The sequence below is a fragment of the Lissotriton helveticus genome, chromosome 10, assembly GCF_964261635.1.
Source record: "Lissotriton helveticus chromosome 10, aLisHel1.1, whole genome shotgun sequence".
NCBI lineage: Eukaryota > Metazoa > Chordata > Amphibia > Caudata > Salamandridae > Lissotriton > Lissotriton helveticus.
Window position 1 is genome coordinate 1228013 of NC_136071.1, and position 19238 is coordinate 1247250.

Sequence of the window (19238 nt, forward strand, 5' to 3'; positions counted from 1 at the left end):
AGAGGTAGCTCTGGCCATTAAGCCACCTCCGCCCTGTGCATCGAGAGGCTGCTCTGGCCTCGGCCCCTCCTCCTGCTCTGGCCACGCCCCCTCCTCCTGGTGACGCTCGGGCCCTGCAACTGAAGCCTCCACCGCTGCTCTTCGCCTCACCTTTAACCCGGAACGGATCTCCTTCTCTCCTCTTCTGCTGTTTATGTCCGCCCACTCCGAGCAGTGATTGGTTGCTGTGGGTGGCAGTGCGAGCAGTGATTGGTTGCTGTGGGCGGCAGCTCGAACAGTGATTGGTTGCTGTGGGCGGCAGCTCGAGCAGTGATTGGTTGCTGTGGGCGGCTGCACGCGATGATTGGCTGCCCTTACTCTGCAAAAGTGCCACAGGCTCAGCTGTTCATAGTGCATGAGAGGAAACTACTGTAAGTGCAAAGGAGGAGGAGAGACGCCCAGCAAGAGGGAGAGGCATCTCCGCATTTCAACACAAGGAAGAGGAGGGAGAGGCATCTCTGTATTTCAACACAAGGAAGAGGAGGGTGAGCACACTCTGCATTTTAACACAAGGAGGAGGGTGAGCACACTCTGCATTTCAACACAAGGTAGAGGGTGAGCACACTCTGCATTTCAACACAAGGAGGAGGGTGAGCACACTCTGCGTTTCAACACAAGAAGGAGGGTGAGCACACTCTGCATTTCAACACAGGGAGGAGGGTGAGCACACTCTGCATTTCAACATAAGAAGGAGGCTGAGCACATTCTGCATTTCAACAAAAGGAAGAGGCATCTCTGCATTTCAACACGTGGAAGAGGGTGAGCACACTCTGCATTTCAACACAGGGAAGAGGGTGAGCACACTCTGCATTTCAACACAGGGAAGAGGGTGAGCACATCTCTGCATTTCAACACAGGGAAGAGGGTGAGCACATCTCTGCATTTCAACACAAGGAGGAGGGTGAGCACATCTCTGCATTTCAACACAAGAAGGAGGGTGAGCACACTCTGCATTTCAACAAAAGGAAGAGGCATCTGCATTTCAACACGAGGAAGAGGGTGAGCACACTCTGCATTTCAACACAGGGAAGAGGGTGAGCACACTCTGCATTTCAACACAGGGAAGAGGGTGAGCACACTCTGCATTTCAACATAAGGAAGAGGGTGAGCACATCTCTGCATTTCAACAAAAGGAAGAGGCATCTCTGCATTTCAACACGAGGAAGAGGGTGAGCACACTCTGTATTTCAACACAAGGAAGAGGGTGAGCACACTGTATTTCAACACAAGGAAGAGGGTGAGCTCACTCTGTATTTCAACACAAGTAAGAGGGTGAGCACACTCTGCATTTCAACACAAGGAGGCGGGTGAACACACTCTGCATTTCAACACAGGGAAGAGGGTGAGCACACTGCATTTCAACACAGGGAAGAGGGTGAGCACACTGCATTTCAACACAAGGAGGAGGGTGAGCACACTCTGCATTTCAACACAAGGAAGAGGTTGAGCACATTACTGCATTTCACCACAAGGAAGAGGATGAGCACATTACTGCATTTCACCACAAGGAAGAGGGTGAGCACATCTCCGCATTTCAACACAAGGAAGAGGGTGAGCACATCTCTGCATTTCAACACAAGGAAGAGGGTGACCACACTCTGCATTTCCACATAAGGAAGAGGGTGAGCACATCCATGCATTTCAACACAGGGAAGAGGGTGAACACACTCTGCATTTCAACACAAGGAAGAGGGGGAGCACACTCTGCATCTCAACACAAGGAGGAGGGTGAGCACACTCTGCATTTCAACACAAGGAGGAGGGTGAGCACACTCTGCATTTCAACACAAGGAGGAGGGTGAGCACATCTCTGCATTTCAACACAAGGAGGAGGGTGAGCACACTCTGCGTTTCAACACAAGAAGGAGGGTGAGCACACTCTGCATTTCAACACAGGGAGGAGGGTGAGCACACTCTGCATTTCAACATAAGGAAGAGGGTGAGCACATCCATGCATTTCAACACAGGGAAGAGGGTGAACACACTCTGCATTTCAACACAAGGAAGAGGGGGAGCACACTCTGCATTTCCACATAAGGAAGAGGGTGAGCACATCCATGCATTTCAACACAGGGAAGAGGGTGAACACACTCTGCATTTCAACACAAGGAAGAGGGGGAGCACACTCTGCATCTCAACACAAGGAGGAGGGTGAGCACATCTCTGCATTTCAACACAAGGAGGAGGGTGAGCACACTCTGCATTTCAACACAAGGAGGAGGGTGAGCACATCTCTGCATTTCAACACAAGGAGGAGGGTGAGCACACTGCGTTTCAACACAAGAAGGAGGGTGAGCACACTCTGCATTTCAACACAGGGAGGAGGGTGAGCACACTCTGCATTTCAACATAAGAAGGAGGCTGAGCACATTCTGCATTTCAACAAAAGGAAGAGGCATCTCTGCATTTCAACACGTGGAAGAGGGTGAGCACACTCTGCATTTCAGCACAGGGAAGAGGGTGAGCACATCTCTGCATTTCAACACAAGGAGGAGGGTGAGCACATCTCTGCATTTCAACACAAGAAGGAGGGTGAGCACACTCTGCATTTCAACAAAAGGAAGAGGCATCTCTGCATTTCAACACGAGGAAGAGGGTGAGCACACTCTGCATTTCAACACAGGGAAGAGGGTGAGCACACTCTGCATTTCAACACAGGGAAGAGGGTGAGCACACTCTGCATTTCAACATAAGGAAGAGGGTGAGCACATCTCTGCATTTCAACAAAAGGAAGAGGCATCTCTGCATTTCAACACGAGGAAGAGGGTGAGCACACTCTGTATTTCAACACAAGGAAGAGGGTGAGCTCACTCTGTATTTCAACACAAGTAAGAGGGTGAGCACACTGCATTTCAACACAAGGAGGCGGGTGAACACACTCTGCATTTCAACACAAGGAAGAGGGTGAGCACACTCTGCATTTCAACATAAGGAAGAGGGTGAGCACATCCATGCATTTCAACACAGGGAAGAGGGTGAACACACTCTGCATTTCAACACAAGGAAGAGGGGGAGCACACTCTGCATCTCAACACAAGGAGGAGGGAGAGCACACTCTGCATTTCAACATAAGGAAGAGGGTGAGCACACTCTGCATTTCAACGTGCTATATGTCACTCTTCTCTTCTGTATCGCGGTGTTGGAGACGATAGAGAGTCCTGTTATCTGCCACGAAGGGACTGACGAAGGTGATGCATGAATAGTGGTCTCGAAATGCATCATGTGGACCTGATGAGAAGGCGGTACCACTTGCAAACCCCGCACCAGTGAAAGTATGGTACTTATGATTATTATCAACACCTGTCGAGCAGAGTGACATATAGCGGGGTCCTGATGAATGCCAAGAACCTTTTGGTCTTTAGAGGCAGAAACATGTTGACCAGATCTTAATATAGGGGAACATCCATATCCCAGTTTCACTTAGCTTGGTTTTAATCTTTCCAGTGGGGGCATTAATGAAGATTATTCTCACCCACCAAGAGATAGTTTTAACTCACACATATATACATTTTGTTTTGCACTCTGCCCCTCGCAAAACCCTGGTATGGATGACATAAAACACCTCCCGCTCCTCTCCAACGGGGGAGTTGTAGCCCACACTGGGTACCTTGCGTCCCAGTGTGAAGAGGGGACCCAAGAGTGAGAGGGGGTTCTCATCTTAACATAGTAGTGCTTCTTCCTTTCCCCCTTTTGTTGTGTTCTTCTGAGTATACCATCTGTGTACTTATATGTGAGATCGATTGTATGGAGTGGTACCATTGATGGTAATGATTACTCCTATAAGGCCCCCTAGTGTGAGATGCCACTGCTCACCAACACAGGGTTGCACGTTGTGAAGCCGCCTTACCTCTGTGCCAGCGGTCAGACGCGGCCTCTATTTTTCTACTAGTGTCCGCAGATGTCTGGCCCGCAGCGAGACACGGGTGCAACCAGCAGCGGAAGAACCTTCCCTTTTGCGGATCAGTCGCCACCTCTTTTGAGGCAGTGGCAACCCATCAATGGCTGTACAACACCTGAAGCCCCAAACGATTGTTGCATACAATACTGGATGACAATTAGGAAGGAACGCCGTCCCTCTGACTCCCTCTATGAACTGAGATTCAGTAGGCGTTGTAAATCCATTTTGTGAATTGGAAATGATTCCTGATTTGCAAAATGGAATTTATACATACCAAAAATATTTTGTGATTTTTAAACCCTCACTTTGCAAGGTTTGTAACTGCAAAATGGCTTTGTACATTAGGAGTATAATTCTTTATTGCAGGCTAAAGGCAATGATAGAATGTAATGAAAAATAGATTGTTCCACTGCAGTACTTTAGCCACAAACAAACCCCTGGCAAAGAGAACTTAATGCATGAAAGCAGAGTGTGGCACATCAATAAGTCACATTTTTAATAAGTAACACATTTATTGAACTCAGTAGAGTGCAGTGGCGTAGAGTGGAGTGGAGCGGCCTAGGCCAGAGTGGGGTAGAGTGCATTGGCATAAACTAGAGTGATGCTCAGTAGAGTAAAGCGGTACAAAAGGGGGTGGTGATGGACGGAGCATCTGAACCAATCAAACACTCACACCCAGTCAAAAGATCTGGGTTTAAACCATCACCGTTCTTTAGTCCACTCTGCCACCCCAGTTCAGACATGGCCATATGCAAATCAGTCCGACCCTGTGCCTCCTGGGAACAGTCCAGCCCGAACTGCCAAGCCATGCCTTCCCTGGACCAGAAACAAGCTTCCGAGGACCGGTTTCTGGCATTACAGCCGTCTTCAGCCCGGCTTGCTTGAATCCAGTGGCAAAGTGAGCAAGGGACTCACATCTGAGCATACCCTGCCACACTTATGGCGAACAAAGCGGTACAAAAGGGGATGGTGATGGACGGAGCATTTGAACCATTCAAACACTCACACCCAGTTTCCACGAGGCACAGGGTCAGACTGATTTGCATATGGCAATGTCTGAACTGGGGTGGCAGAGTGGGCTAAAGAACGGTGATGGATTAAACTCAGATCTTTTGACTGGGTGTGAGTGTTTGATTGGTTCAGATGCTCCGTCCATCACCACCCCCTTTTGTACCACAGTAGAGTAAAGAAGCGTAGAGTGAAGTGGCGTAGTGTGGAGTGATGCAGAGTGGAGTGCTGTAAAGGGGAGTATTCATGGTGTGGTAGCGCACCGCCATTACAAACAACAGATCTTCAATAGAAATGACCATTATTACATCTGCGCAGACATACAGTCTACTGATAAAAGTTTACAGCGCACAAACAATAGTGGAAATGTCATTACGTAACATATTGTTTTTTTCTTTTTTTATCATATTAAAATATTTGTTTTACCACACTTCAGAATTACCAAAAAATGTGCTCTATTTGTGCTTCTCTAATTCTAATAAATTATTAAATATTGGCACTGTTAATTTACAGACATTTAAATTTTGTTGTGTGCTAGAAAAAAATACCATGGTACAGCCTCCCATCCAGCACATACCCAGTAGCCAGCAAGATTGTCACATAAATCCTCTGACTTTGAAGACAGAGAAGGAAAGGTCAACACCGAGCCTCCCTCTGAAAACAGAGCCTGACATTTGACCTCTGTCCTTGAATGCACAGCAAATGTGGCAATAAAAGAACATGATTTAAAGGTCTGTTTACAGAAAGGAACAGGGTGGAAGGATACCGTAGATGGGCCTCAGGAGGGACAAAATCAAGCTGGACCTTAATATATGCGGGAAATAAATGTGACATCATTTTGCATTCTGGCACGTCAGTGCTAATATCACAGTCTACAACAATGTATTCTAACCAAAGTGTTTTTTGCCAAGATAATGTCCCTTGAAGAAAGTTACCCTACTGAGGAATTAAAAATGTGACACTGGTAGCAGACAGTCAGCACAGACCACACATTGTTTATAAATTGGTGGTGGTGGACAGGATTAAACTATTGTATCAGAAAAGCACCCCTCCTCTCCACGGTATTCCACCCTTCTCCACTCCACGCCACTCTTCTCTACTCCACATCACCCTACGGCACTCCATTCTACAGCACTCTACTCTGTGCCACTCTACGCCACTCTCCTCTACTCCACATAACTCTACGGCACTCCATTCTACAGCACTCTACTCTGTGCCACTCTACGCCACTCTCCTCTACTCCACATAACTCTACGGCACTCCATTCTACAGCACTCTACTCTGTGCCACTCTACGCCACTCTCCTCTACTCCACATAACTCTACGGCACTCCATTCTACAGCACTCTACTCTGTGCCACTCTACGCCACTCTCCTCTACTCCACATAACTCTACGGCACTCCATTCTACAGCACTCTACTCTGTGCCACTCTACGCCACTCTCCTCTACTCCACATAACTCTACGGCACTCCATTCTACAGCACTCTACTCTGTGCCACTCTACGCCACTCTCCTCTACTCCACATAACTCTACGGCACTCCATTCTACAGCACTCTACTCTGTGCCACTCTACGCCACTCTTCTCTACTCCACATCACCCTACGGCACTCCATTCTACAGCACTCTACTCTGTGCCACTCTACGCCACTCTCTTCTAAGCCGCACCACTAACTTTGAGCCATGCTGATCAGCAGCCAATGGAACAGCCAGTAGCTCTCCCATAGGTGAGGCCTGTTGGCAATGCCAATGCTTGTTTTCTTTACCATTTGCAGTATAATATATTTTCCTACTGTCTTTATTCCATATGACTTTTTCTTTGCAGAGTCTGATTTTTTATAAATGTAAATCTCCCCCGTTGCTGGTGAGGGAGTTTACGGCATTAGCGCACACCTGGCTCCAACAGCTGGTTGCACGTGTTTGGCCTGTGAGCTTAAACCAGCAGTGAGAATGTGTGATACTTGAATCACTTGTGTGACTTTTAACGCTCGTCTTTTGTTCTTTTAGGTGCTCCATGTCATGAGCCGTCGAGCCGAAGCTTTGTAAAGTCATAATGATGAGTGTTTATGTCGCTGGCGTGAGAGGGAATGTACATTGTGCGGAACTGGTAAAGCGTGTTATCACCTGGCCACAGAGGCGTGAGTAGCGGATGTGAGACTCCAGCTGCATGCGGTGCATGTGGAGAGCACAGGGTCAAGAGTGCTGGACATGCACAGGGCGCCGAGTGCAGGTCACGCACAGCTCACCATGCAGACAGGCCATTGACCATCTGCAGAGAGGTTCCTGGTCCAAAGACGAGACATTGGGCGAGTCAAGATGGACCTAGAGGAAGGCCCAGAGGCCTTCCTGTGTACTGAGGAAAGTTGCCGCCAGAGGTTCCGCAGTCTGACTTTGACATCTGGAGCACGGCCGCGGGCAGTGGCCACTCAGCTGCAAGGCTTGGGCCGGAAGTGGCTGAAGCCAGAGATCCGGAATCCTGAGCAGATTGTGGAGCTCATCGTCCTTGAGCAGTTCATCCAGACCCTGCCGGAGAAGGCTGGGGAGTGGTTGAGCCATTACCCTGTGTCGTCACTTGACATGGTCGTGAGGCTGCTTGAAGAATACTTCACAGAAGGAGGCTTCGGAGCAGAAGATGTGGATTCTACCCTTGAGATGACTGCCCAGGACCCAGCGGGCACGTCCAAAGGTAGGTGGTGGCCTTAGGAGGATGAACGGAAGGGAGAACTTGTTTATAGTCAATAAAATGTCTGTACGCGGACCACCCAACCCAAGACCCCAAAGTCAAAAATGTATATGTTGGTAGGACTAACACAGCCTTTCATTTATCAAAGTTCTGTAATATGCATACCTTTTGGCTGGATAATAGGAGCTAATAATCAGATACCCAGAAACTATGCAGTGTGTGTGAACTATTGAACATTTCAGGATAATATTGACAACCATCATTTTATTGGCAAGATGAAGGAGGTAAGGCTTGTGGAGTCATTACGCGTCATCCATACGTTTCCGTTCAATAGCCTTTCGGCTTCGTCAGAGGTAGTACAAAGTTATATGGAGTGTAAAAAGCAGTACATGGGCAGGAGAAACCGTTGAGAAAAAGCTCTTCTAATCTGCGTTTTGTTTACTTTCTATTCTATGTTTTGATTGTTTAATTTCTTGTCTGTATCTTTCATAATCTGTCTTTCTCTGATGCTGGTCATGTGCCTTTTCTGAACAACCCAGTGATTAGCCGGTCGAAGCCTACCAGACACCACAGCTGACTAGTTTGATAAAGACATCTTGGGGACATTCAGAAATCTTCCCTGGGAATGTATTCCGCCCATTGCTTACTGTTGGCTTTGTGGTTTGTAACTAAAGTATTCTGGCTTTCTGTTTGCTGGCTGTCCAGCTTCTGTTCGTCCCTCCCAAGGAGTAAAGCCATTTCACACTAACTCTCTTCGTATTCTTCCATGAGTGCTCATTTCTGTACGTCTTGTTCTTCTTATCTTGTTACATTTGCGGTGAATTCAAAGACAGAGGTCAGATATCAGGCTCTTTCGAGGCAGCTTGGTGTTTACTTTTCTCTCTCTGACTTCGAAGTGAGAGGATTTATGTTACAACCTTGCTGGATACTGAGGTTAGGAAAGGGTGTTTTTTTCTAGCACTGTGCAAGTATTTGTAAACTGTATAGTTTTATTCGTAAAACTATTTCTGTGCGAATGTAATAGTCATTTCAATTGAAACGTGTTGTCTGTAATGTCAGTGTGCTACCACACCATGCTTACTCCACTCTACGCCACTCCACACTACTCTGCACCACTCCATGCCACTGCACTGTACTCTGCACCACTGCACTTTAAACCACTCCACGTCACTGCACTGTACTCTGCACCACTGCACTTTAAACCACTCCACGTCACTGCACTGTACTCTGCACCACTGCACTTTAGACCCCTCTGCGCCGCTGCACTCTATACCAGTACACTATGCGCCAATGCACTCTACTCTGTACCACTCAACTCTACGCCCCTGCACTCTACGCCAACCCACTCTAATCTACTCTACACCACTGCACTCTGTCACTGCACTGTACACCACTTTACTCTATGCTACTCTACGCCACTGCAGTCTACTTTGCACCACTCCACTCAAATCTGAAACAATATACTCTACGCCACTGCACTCTACGCCACTACTCTAAACCACTGCACTCGTCACTGCACTTTATGCCACTGCACTCTACGCCACTGCTCTCTATGCCACTTTACGCCACTATACTCTGGCAATACACTCTACGCCACTCTACTCTGCAACACTGCACTCTACACAACTGCATTCTATACTAATGCACTTTACAACACTGCACTCTACGCCACTCTACTCTGCACCACTGCACTCTACACAACTGCATTCTATACTAATGCACTTTCCAACACTGCACTCTACGCCACTCTATTCTGCATCACTACACTCTGTGCCACTGCACTGCACAGTATTCTACTCTAAGTTATGTTATGTTGACACATATTTATAAAGCGCGCGGCTACTCCCTGGAGTGTCCCGGCGCTAAAACATCCACATGTCAAGTAACACAAACACAACCAAAAACTGCCAACAACTCACAGCTGAAAAATCCACGTTTTAAGCCCTTTCCTAAAAGTAAGGAGGTCAGGACTCTGTCTGATCGCGAAAGGAAGACTGTTCCACAACTGTGAGGCAGCTTCGTGCAAAGATCTGCCCCCTATCGGGGCCCGTAGCACCCTGGGAGTAATGATCAAGAGTTGAGATGAAGATTTCAGGGAGCGCCGAGGGAGGTAAGGCTCAAATCTGTCCCTAAGATAAGGAGCTCTGATCTTATGGAAGGCTTTAAAAACCAAAACCAATGCTTTAAACTGAATTCTCTTCCGAACTGGAAGCCAATGAAGGGAAGACAGAAGCTGGGTGGTCTGCGTTCTAGAACCTAACAGAAAAATGGCCCTGGCTGCTGAGATCTGGATCACTTGTAGTCGGCTCAGAAGATATTCAGAGAGGCAGAGATGCAAGGAAGTAACATAATCCAATCTGGACATTATCAACGCCTGAACCACTGTCTTCCTGTATGGAATAGAGAGCAATGGGAGGAAATTTCGCAGCATTTTCAACAACCCAAAGCATACCCCGGCAACCGAGTGTACTTGGGCCTTCATGGAAAGGATGGAATCCATCTTGACTCCCAGGTTTTTCACTGTAGAGACGGCCGACACAGGGGAAGACATATCCTGGGGGCACCATTCCTGCCAGATATCCGGTGGCTGAGGCCCAAAAAAGATAATCTCGGGCTTCTCGGGTTGCCTTTTAAATGATTTCAACTCAACCAAGAGAAGTCTTTGGAGAGACGAGTGTTCATTAAGTTGCCATCAAACTCAGCTCCCTTCTCACAGGTAAACAACAGCTGGGTGTCATCAGCATATGACACTATTGTGGCACCAAAACTCTCAGCGAGAGGGGCCAGGGAGCCATGTACAAATTAAAAAGCGTAGGGCTCAAAATAGAGCCCTGAGGCACCCCCACATTCAGAGGGGGAACTACCGCCGAGAAGGGAGGAGCCCAGATGGTTTGAGAGCGGTTAGCCAAAAAGGATGCAAACCAACTCAACAATGTGCCTCCAATACCGCTATCACTGAGTCTTTCCAGTAGTCTGGTGTGGGGCACGGCGTCGAAAGCTGCAGAGAGGTCCAGCACAACCAAAACTGCACTGCCTCCTCTGTCCAATACAGCTTTAATAGTTTCTGCAACTTCCAATAAGGCCGTCTCGGTACTAAAGTTGGCTCGAAAACCCGACTGGCTAGAGTGCAGCAAATCGTTGGTCTCCAGAAAGTTTGTTAAGACTTTGTTGACAAATTTTTCTAGAACCTTCGAAAAGAAAGGCAAAAGCGAGATAGGTCTATAATTACATGCTACCTCAGGATCTGCTAAAAGTTTCTTCAATAATGGAAGGATGTTTGCATGTTTCCACCTGTGTGGCATCAGCCCCTCCCGAAGAGCCGTATTCAGAATAGTATTCACACAAGGATTAATCGCATCTGCTGGTGAAGATAAAACCTTTGCTGGGCAAGGGTCCGTGGGCGAGCCCGACTTCAGAGTTTTCATAAACATCGGAGATCGCTCCAAGTTAATCTCAGGGAACTCCCTCAGGGAGGCCCTGGTGCTGGAGCAGGCAGCTGAATGGGGGACCTCAACACCCTCCCGATCCAGTGATTGAGCTTCAAAGAAATTCCGGATCAGTTTAATTTTTTCATAGAATGAGAGGGCCATTCGTTCCGTCCAATCGCTTGTAGGAGCAAACGGTTGGCTTATAGAGGCAGAAGAGGTGAAGCTTTTTACAACATTAAAAAGGGTTTCACTCTTCTTAGCTGCCATATCTATTTTTGTGGACAGAAAAAGGTTCTTTGCCTCGCGTATACTCTTATAATAATTGTTCAATGCCTGTTTGTAAATCAGTTTGTCCGAAGGATTATAATTCCTCCGCCACTCTCTTTTGCAATGTTTACAGGCTCTTTTACTGTCCCTAAGAACCTCGGAAAACCAAGGGGCTGAGACTCGAGTAGATTTAACAGGTCTTAAGAGAATCGGCAGCTGTCGCAACGCCAGCTGGATGGCCTCGGGTGTCATCAAGTGAAATGATCTAAAGCAATGATTCACCGTGGCTGTATCTAAAGGTTGAGGCCTAACAGCAACTCTGCAGATTTTAAAATTGACCAGATAATGATCGGGCCAGGTTAGGGGTAAGGGGGCGTCCGCACGAATCTGATTAGAGGAAAAAAACCTGATCCAGTAAATGGCCTTTGTCATGCGTAACACCACATACAAACGGGGTCACGTTACGGATATCAAAATATTCATATAGTCTAATAGGGTCAGGCTCCAGAGATGTATCCATGTGGATATTAAAATCCCCCAAAACCGTACAATGGCTATATTTAGCTGCAATGGGAGAAATAGAATGGCTAATTGAGTCCAGGAAATTCTTTGCCGGACCAGGAGGGCGATAAATTACTACTCCTGCCATGGATTGCTGAGCCGAGAGAGTTGAGAAAGCCCAGACTTTCCGCCCCCTCTATCTCCACATCCGCTAAAGGAGTGCAAGTAAAAGAGCTCCTATGTATGATAGCAAGCCCACCGCCTCTCCCCTCCGGGCAGTCCTTCCTCAAGATCTGGTAGCCCTGCGGAATCGCATTAGCGATAGTGGGATTAGAAGCATCCGTTAACCAGGTTTCTGTGAGAAACAACAAGTCAGGGGATGAATCGCTTAAAAAATCCTAGATTTCAAATTAGTGTTTTTTCAAGGACCGGACATTCAATAGAGAAGCCTTCCAAAATATATCTGGGACCTCTTGTCCCCTGACAGGGGCAAGCATATCCCATTTAACTTTGTACTCTTTTAGAGAAGGTCGGGCTGACCAATTACAGTCTATGCACCTCTCAGAACCGTTGTACCCCAAAGTAACCGAATGGGGTCTGCACGCCGAATCCTTGTCAAGCGCTACCAAGTGGTCCCTATCATAGGTAATTACCTTAGATGTCTCCAAAGCAAAACTGGCAGCATGACCGGCTCCGGGCCCTTCTGGGGCGTAGACTCGCTTGCCTTTGGCGCGCCTGCTGCACGCGACCGCTGCGCTAGTGCAGAGACCCGTTTTGAAGGGGCCAGCATCCAACCACTAGACCGCGCCAAAGATGAAAAATGACGGCTAGCGGTCACAGAGCTCGAGGAGACCAGTTCGATTCCCCCTCACTCCACAAATACAATTCCCAGTTATTAAAATTCCCACAACAACAGAGAAGTAAAACTGCAAGGCAGATTAAGAAGGTAAAGTGCAGAGAGTAGATTTTAAAAGCAAATATTATAGCGGCAAAAGATGTCATGAAATGCTCGAGTTACTATCTGCCTCTGCACTCTATGCAACTCCACTCTGTACTACCCTATTCCAATGCACTCTACGCCACTGCACTCTGAACCACTGCGCTCTACGCCACTGAACTCTACTATGCATCACTCTAATCTACTTCGCTGCATTCTATGACGCTGCTTTGTACCCTTCTGAATTCTACGTCACTGCACTATATGCCACTCTGTACGCCAATGCTCTCTACTCTGCACCGCTCTACTTGAACCACTGCACTCTATCACTGCACTCCACGCTACTCTACACCATGCCACGCTACGCCACTGCACTCTACTCTGCACCACTCTACGCCACTGCACCCTACTCATACCACTACACTCTGTCACTGCACTCCACGCTACTCTACACCATGCCACTCTACGCCACTGCACTCTACGCCACTGCACCCTACTCGTACCACTGCACTCTGTTACTGCACTCCACGCTACTCTACTCAGTACCACTCTACTGTATGCCACTGCACTCTACAAAACACTACTCTGCAACACTGCACTCTACAACACTGAACTCTATGCCAGTCTACTCTGCAACACCTCACTCTACGCCATTGCACTCTACGGCACTATACTCTACTCTGCACCACTCTACGACACTCCACTGTGTGCCACACTATGCCACTGCACTCTATGCCTCTCGTCAGTGCTTTTCACAGCATGGAACTGCATTGGTGGCTGCAGTTGATTCCATCAGACTGTCCCTAGATGCCTGCGTTGCTACTCTTACTCGACCTGTCAGCCACTTTTGACTCAATCTTTCATTCCATCCTGGTTCTTCGACTCTGAGACAGACATCCATGGGAAGGCCCTAGACCGGCTCAGAGTCTTTTTGGAAAACAGGACCCAGATGGTCTCACTCGACACTTTTAGATCTCGGACCATGCTCCTGGACAAGGGGGTCCCCCAAGGCTCTTCTTTGAGCCCCACCCTCTTTAACATCTGTCTGGCACCCCTTGCCCAGATAAGCAAGTCCTTTTGCTTTGAAATAATATCCTATGCAGATGACACCCAATGAACCATCTCTTTTGGGTGCCATCCGGAAGATGTTAAAAGCAGGTTTATTGGCTGCATGAGGAAAATCTCCACTTTGATGACTCTGAACTGTTTACAACTAAATGGAGACAAGACTGAGATTCTGTTGGGTGATAAAGCGCCAGCCTTCTGGTCGGATAACTGGTGGCCTTCTGAGCTAGGTTCAGACCCTTGCCCCAGGAGGGCGGTTAAAACTCTTGCTGCTTTGGTTGAGGAGAACCTTTCTATGAGAGAACAGGTTATGTCCATCTGTGGTGCCTGCTTCTGCTCTATTCGCTTGCTTAAAAAGTATTTCAGTGGCTCCCGCTTAGGTCACGGAGAACTCTTATTCACGCTCTTGTAATGCGTTGTCTCGATTACGGGAACGCCTTGCTGGTAGCAGCCAGTGAATCGCTCCTCTCTAAACTGCAGGTTGTTCAAAATACGTCCACGCCTGGTTAGTAAACTGTCGGCCCACACGTTGAAAGTTCCCTGGCCTCAACACTTGTTCAAGCTTCTCTGTCTCATTCATAAGTCTCTGGTTGGAAAGGGACCAGCTTACCTGGAGAGGATACTTACTCAGTACTGCCTGAGCAGAAATCTTAGATCAAAGGATACATTGCTGCTGTGTCCACGCGTATTCGCACCTAGAGATATGGCGAACGGTCGTTTTCTGACCTCGCCCCTCATCACTGGGCCAAGCTTCCCCTTCGTATTCGGTTTTGCTCAGACTTCAGTAGCTTAAAAAAACGACTGAATACAATGGTTATTCCGATTGGTTGTCTTGTTTGGGTTCGGTGGAGCGCCGCGATACCCCCTTAGGAGTGAGTCATTGCGTTGTACCAAGTTCCAGTTACATAACATAGGGCCATATTATCAAGAAAGGGCGATACATTATTGCAGCTTTTATCGGCAGGAAACTGCCGCTAAAGCGGCGATAATGGGCTTGATAATAGGCCATTGTGAATTCCCATAGAAGCCCATGTTCACAACAGAACATGGGCTTCTATGGGAATTCACAAGGGCGTATTATCAAGCCCACTATCGCCGCTTTAGCGGCAGTTTCCTGCCGATAAAAGCTGCAATAATGTATCGCCCTTTCTTGATAATATAGCCCATAGTCCTTAATTTTCTGTCATTTGTCCTGGTCTCTCTTCTGATTTGTACTCCTTTCCTTCTGTCACTTTTTTGGTCTCTCTTTCTCTGTTGTGTGCTATGAACTTTGTTTTTTGTTTAATCTGCCTCAGAGTTTGTGAATCAATTTACTTTCTTGCTGTGATCCCATTCTTGAATTGCAGAAACTTTAATTTCTCTGCGCTGGCCTGGGGTCTTTCTGCTGAACCCTGTTGTCTTTTACCTGCTACAATATCTCTTGCTCTACGGTGTGCTATGACCTGCCTTTCTCTTCTAGGTTATACTCATTTCTAGTTTGGTCACTGGTCACGGTGTATCTTTCTCTGATGGTTTCTGTATCCTCTATATCCTTGATATGTTCAATAATCTGCCTGTGACTCTTGGTGGTCTCAGGGGCAGATTTACAAGCCCCTTGTGACACATTTGCGCCGCCGTTGCGTCACTTTTGTGGCGGAGTGGCAGCGTAAATCATGCGCCACGTTGCGACATATTTACATAGTGACGCATCTAGGCAGATGCGTCACGTTATAAAGCCCTGCGCCACATTAAATCTGCGTCAGGTTTCATGTGGGCGTTCTGTCGCAGGGTGGGCGTTCCCTCGCAGGAAAGCCCCGTAAAACGGACGCAGTGAAGCTTTACGACGCCGCTGGGTCAAACCCGGATGCCAGCTTGAAGCAGGCGTAAGGAGTGACGAACCACGTTAAGTATGGGCGGCCCCTGTTTATGCTGGAGTTGTGTCGCGCTTGCGACTCCAGCAATGCGCCGCCCTTACGCCACAAGACGCGTCACGCATCTGCCTCTCCTTGCACCATGGTGTGCCGCATTGTAAATGCGACGCATCCGTGGTGGCACAAGGGGGGGATCGCGTGACGCATCGGTTCTGGCGCATCCCTGCTGATTTGCAGAGATTCGCCAGACATTGTGAATATGCCTCTCAGTGTCTTAGTTGCTTGCTATCATGTTATGATGCTCACTACAGTTTCTCTCTTTGTGCCTTGCCATCATACCTCTTTCTCAGCTTCCTGCCAGGATTTCTCTACTCTGTTCCATCTTGTTTGCATGGTCGCTCTTTCACCACTGCTGCTGTGTCTATTTCTCTGGTATGTGTCACTATATCCCAGTGACTCTGTGTTGTCTGCGTCTTGCCAGAGTCTTGTTTTCTGTGCTCGCCACAATCTTTCTCTGTTGATTGACTTGAAATCTAATGTTCTGCTGCTTCCCACATTGACTTCAGATACAGTGTTTTGCTTAATTTGTAAAAAAGAAAAAATAGTGATGGGTCGCAAAGTTTGCTAAGTAGCCCACTTTTGGTGCTGCTGACTACGAGGGCTGCATGGTCCCAGGATGCTTGTTTCCGGTCCAGGGAAGACATGGCTTGGCAGTTCGGGCTGGACTGTTCCCATGAGGCATAGGGTCCGACTGATCTGCATATATCTGGGTCTGAACTGGGGTGGCAAAGTGAGCTGAAGAATGGTGATGGATTAAACCCAGATCTGTGGCTGGGGGTGAGTGTCAGCGCTCCGTCCAGTATCTCCATGTGTTTGCTTGTGCACCCCTGGGACATAGCATTTTTCCAACTCTGTTTGCTCGTTTGGCGGGAGCAATTTAAATCTCCCGCCAAGCGAGAGCAAGCAATAAGACCACTCCTAGGATGCAGGAGCTGGAAAAATGCTCCTGCCTGCTGGGAGCAAACTTTTCATTTGTTTCCCTGCCCGCTGTGAAGAGTGCAGGGAAACAGATGGAACAATTGCTCCAGCATGCAGACTAACATTGTTTTATGCTTCCTGCGTGCGGGAGCAATGCTGACTCGGAGCCGGCTAGGGCATTGGGACTCCCCCGCATCCACCAACAAAGAGACCGCCGGTGCCCTGGGTGGTCTCCAGGGCACCCACCGTTAACTGGCCAGACCCTGGAGGATGGGGGTCCCCAGGGCTGAAATCGGCCTGGGGAGGGGGCCATGCGGCCCCTTTTCCCTATTTATATTTGGCCAGGCCCAGGGGGATGGAGTCCCCGGGGCCAATATTGGCCCGGGGATAAAGACTACGTTCACTCCCTTTATAATAAGGTCAGGCTCTAAAAAAAGGGGTCCCTGGGGCCTAATCAGCCTGGGGAGGGGGGCCATGTGCCCCCTTCCCCTGATATAAGTGATGGAGTCCCCGTGGCCAAGTACAGCCCGGGAGGGGAGCCACATACCCTCCTCCCCTATTAAAAGGTGGCAGGCCATAGGGGATTGGGTCCAGGGAGGGAGGCTGCGTGCCCACAACTATGTTGACTAATTTTGGGGGGGTTGTCCTCCGGGCCTGGCCACAGGCCAGGCCGTACAGCCACTCCCCTGTCGCGTATGGCCAAAAGTCATGTGCGTCGTGGGTTGGCTGCGTGTGTGGGGTTGGTTGCAGGCTGCTCCTGGCGGGAGGTTGGCTGCTTGCAGGCATGTGGGAATTGGTTGTAGGGCCTGGCCACAGGCCGGGTCCCGTGGCCAACCCCCCCCCCCCTGCGTACATGGCCGAAGGCCACATGCGTCATGGGATTGTGCAGGGTTGGCTGCATGTAGTCATGTGGGGGGTTGGTTGTAGAGCCTGGCCACAGACCAGGCCCTGTGGTCACCCCCCGGCGTGCATGGCAGAAGGCCGTGCACAGTCGAGGTTGGATTAACGTATTAAATATTACTTCATGTTAAAAAAGCATAGAAGAAACTGTAACTCAAGCCCTCAGATAATTATAACTTGTGCCCTGGCCATGCACTGCTCATTACCCCACATATTACGTCACTCGTGACATATTCTGTGACATCATTGATAATATCACTGCGATATGTGCTTTAAGTATTGATGAGAAAACTGTGCATGGAGAGGGCCTGAGGAAATGACCTTGGGCACGAGTTCTAGTTTCTTCAGATAGAAAAGTCCAGGTGACCCTTATGGGTTGATAGCGCTTACATCAATAACCCCAAGTGCTCTATTTGTGGTAGTGTGGTCGCACAGTTTATGCTCCTCAGAGGGAAGTGTTAAGGATTTGTTGTACACACGGATTCAATAAATGAGACACACACTCAAGAAGAAAATCGGAGACCAATTTAGAAAAATTACACAGATTTTTGTATAATTTTACAGCTCCGGATCAAAGAGCCAGGTTTTGAGGCTCTTCTTGAAGGTGTGCAGAGTGGGGGAGCGTCTGATGCTGAATGGGGTCTCTGCCAGGGCGAGGTCATCGGAGATTCCTTTTGGGTACGTAGAAGAAAACTCTCTCGTTGAGGTATTTGGGTCAGATTTTTGTAGAGAAATTTGTAGGCGTGGGTGAGTAGCTTGAAGGTCACTCTCTTCTCGATGGGAAGCCAGTGGAGGTCTCGTAGGAGATTTGGCATTTTTCATCGTGCTGCACTCTTTGCATAATATTGCTGCAGGCGCGCTGCGCTTTGTATTTTAAATCACTGTTTTTTCAATCTCTGTTATTTTATTTTATTCAGCCCCTGTTTTTATTGTCGCCGCCGCGCCCACACACTTGCATCATAATTGGGCCCCCCACCGCTTTTAGAGCGGAGTTAATAGGATTTTGGTTGCTTACTCGTGGCGCCTGGCCGCCATATTGGGGCTGCTGTTGTTCCAGCGCTCCTCCGGATCCAGCGCTCTAGTGCTCCGTTTGGAGACCAGGTGAGGCTGCATTTAAGGCGAGCTGGCAGAGCAGCTCGACCTCTAGTAAGGAGATTTGGCATTTTTCATCGTGCTGCACTCTTTGCATAATATTGCTGCAGGCGCGCTGCGCTTTGTATTTTAAATCACCGTTTTTTCAATCTCTGTTATTTTATTTTATTCAGCCCCTGTTTTTATTGTCGCCGCCGCGCCCACACAGTTGCATCATAATTGGGCCCCTCACCGCTTTTAGAGCGGAGTTAATAGGATTTTGGTTGCTTACTCGTGGCGCCTGGCCGCCATATTGGGGCTGCTGTTGTTCCAGCGCTCCTCCGGATCCAGCGCTCTAGTGCTCCGTTTGGAGACCAGGTGAGGCTGCATTTAAAGCTCGCTTCCCTTCGCGCAGTGGAGACGCGCAGCGGTGGCGCCTGACTCGCGCCTGAGTCAAGCCAGAGTCCTGCCCGTCTGCGCCCGTCAGCGTCTCGGAGGCGATCGGGGCGGCGGGTGGGGCTCTGATACCAGGTATGTGTTCTCCTGGGCCACCAGTGCTGCAATATACTCCTGGGGAGCTTCGCTCTCTCAACAGCCTAGCCACTGGCTGTTGC

General features: G+C 48.6%; 1 protein-coding gene across 1 annotated transcript in view; it reads left to right on the top strand.

The window, feature by feature from the left end:
• Positions 1 to 368: 368 nt before the first annotated feature.
• Positions 369 to 19238, top strand: part of LOC144785710 (uncharacterized) — a 33201-nt gene continuing 14331 nt past the window's right edge. Inside the window, exons 1-3 of the mRNA XM_078664491.1 lie at positions 369 to 559; positions 1552 to 1590; positions 6952 to 7630. Of these exons, the coding sequence (XP_078520617.1) occupies positions 7261 to 7630 (370 nt within the window). The 5' untranslated portion in view covers positions 369 to 559; positions 1552 to 1590; positions 6952 to 7260. The remainder of the gene's footprint in view (positions 560 to 1551; positions 1591 to 6951; positions 7631 to 19238) is intronic.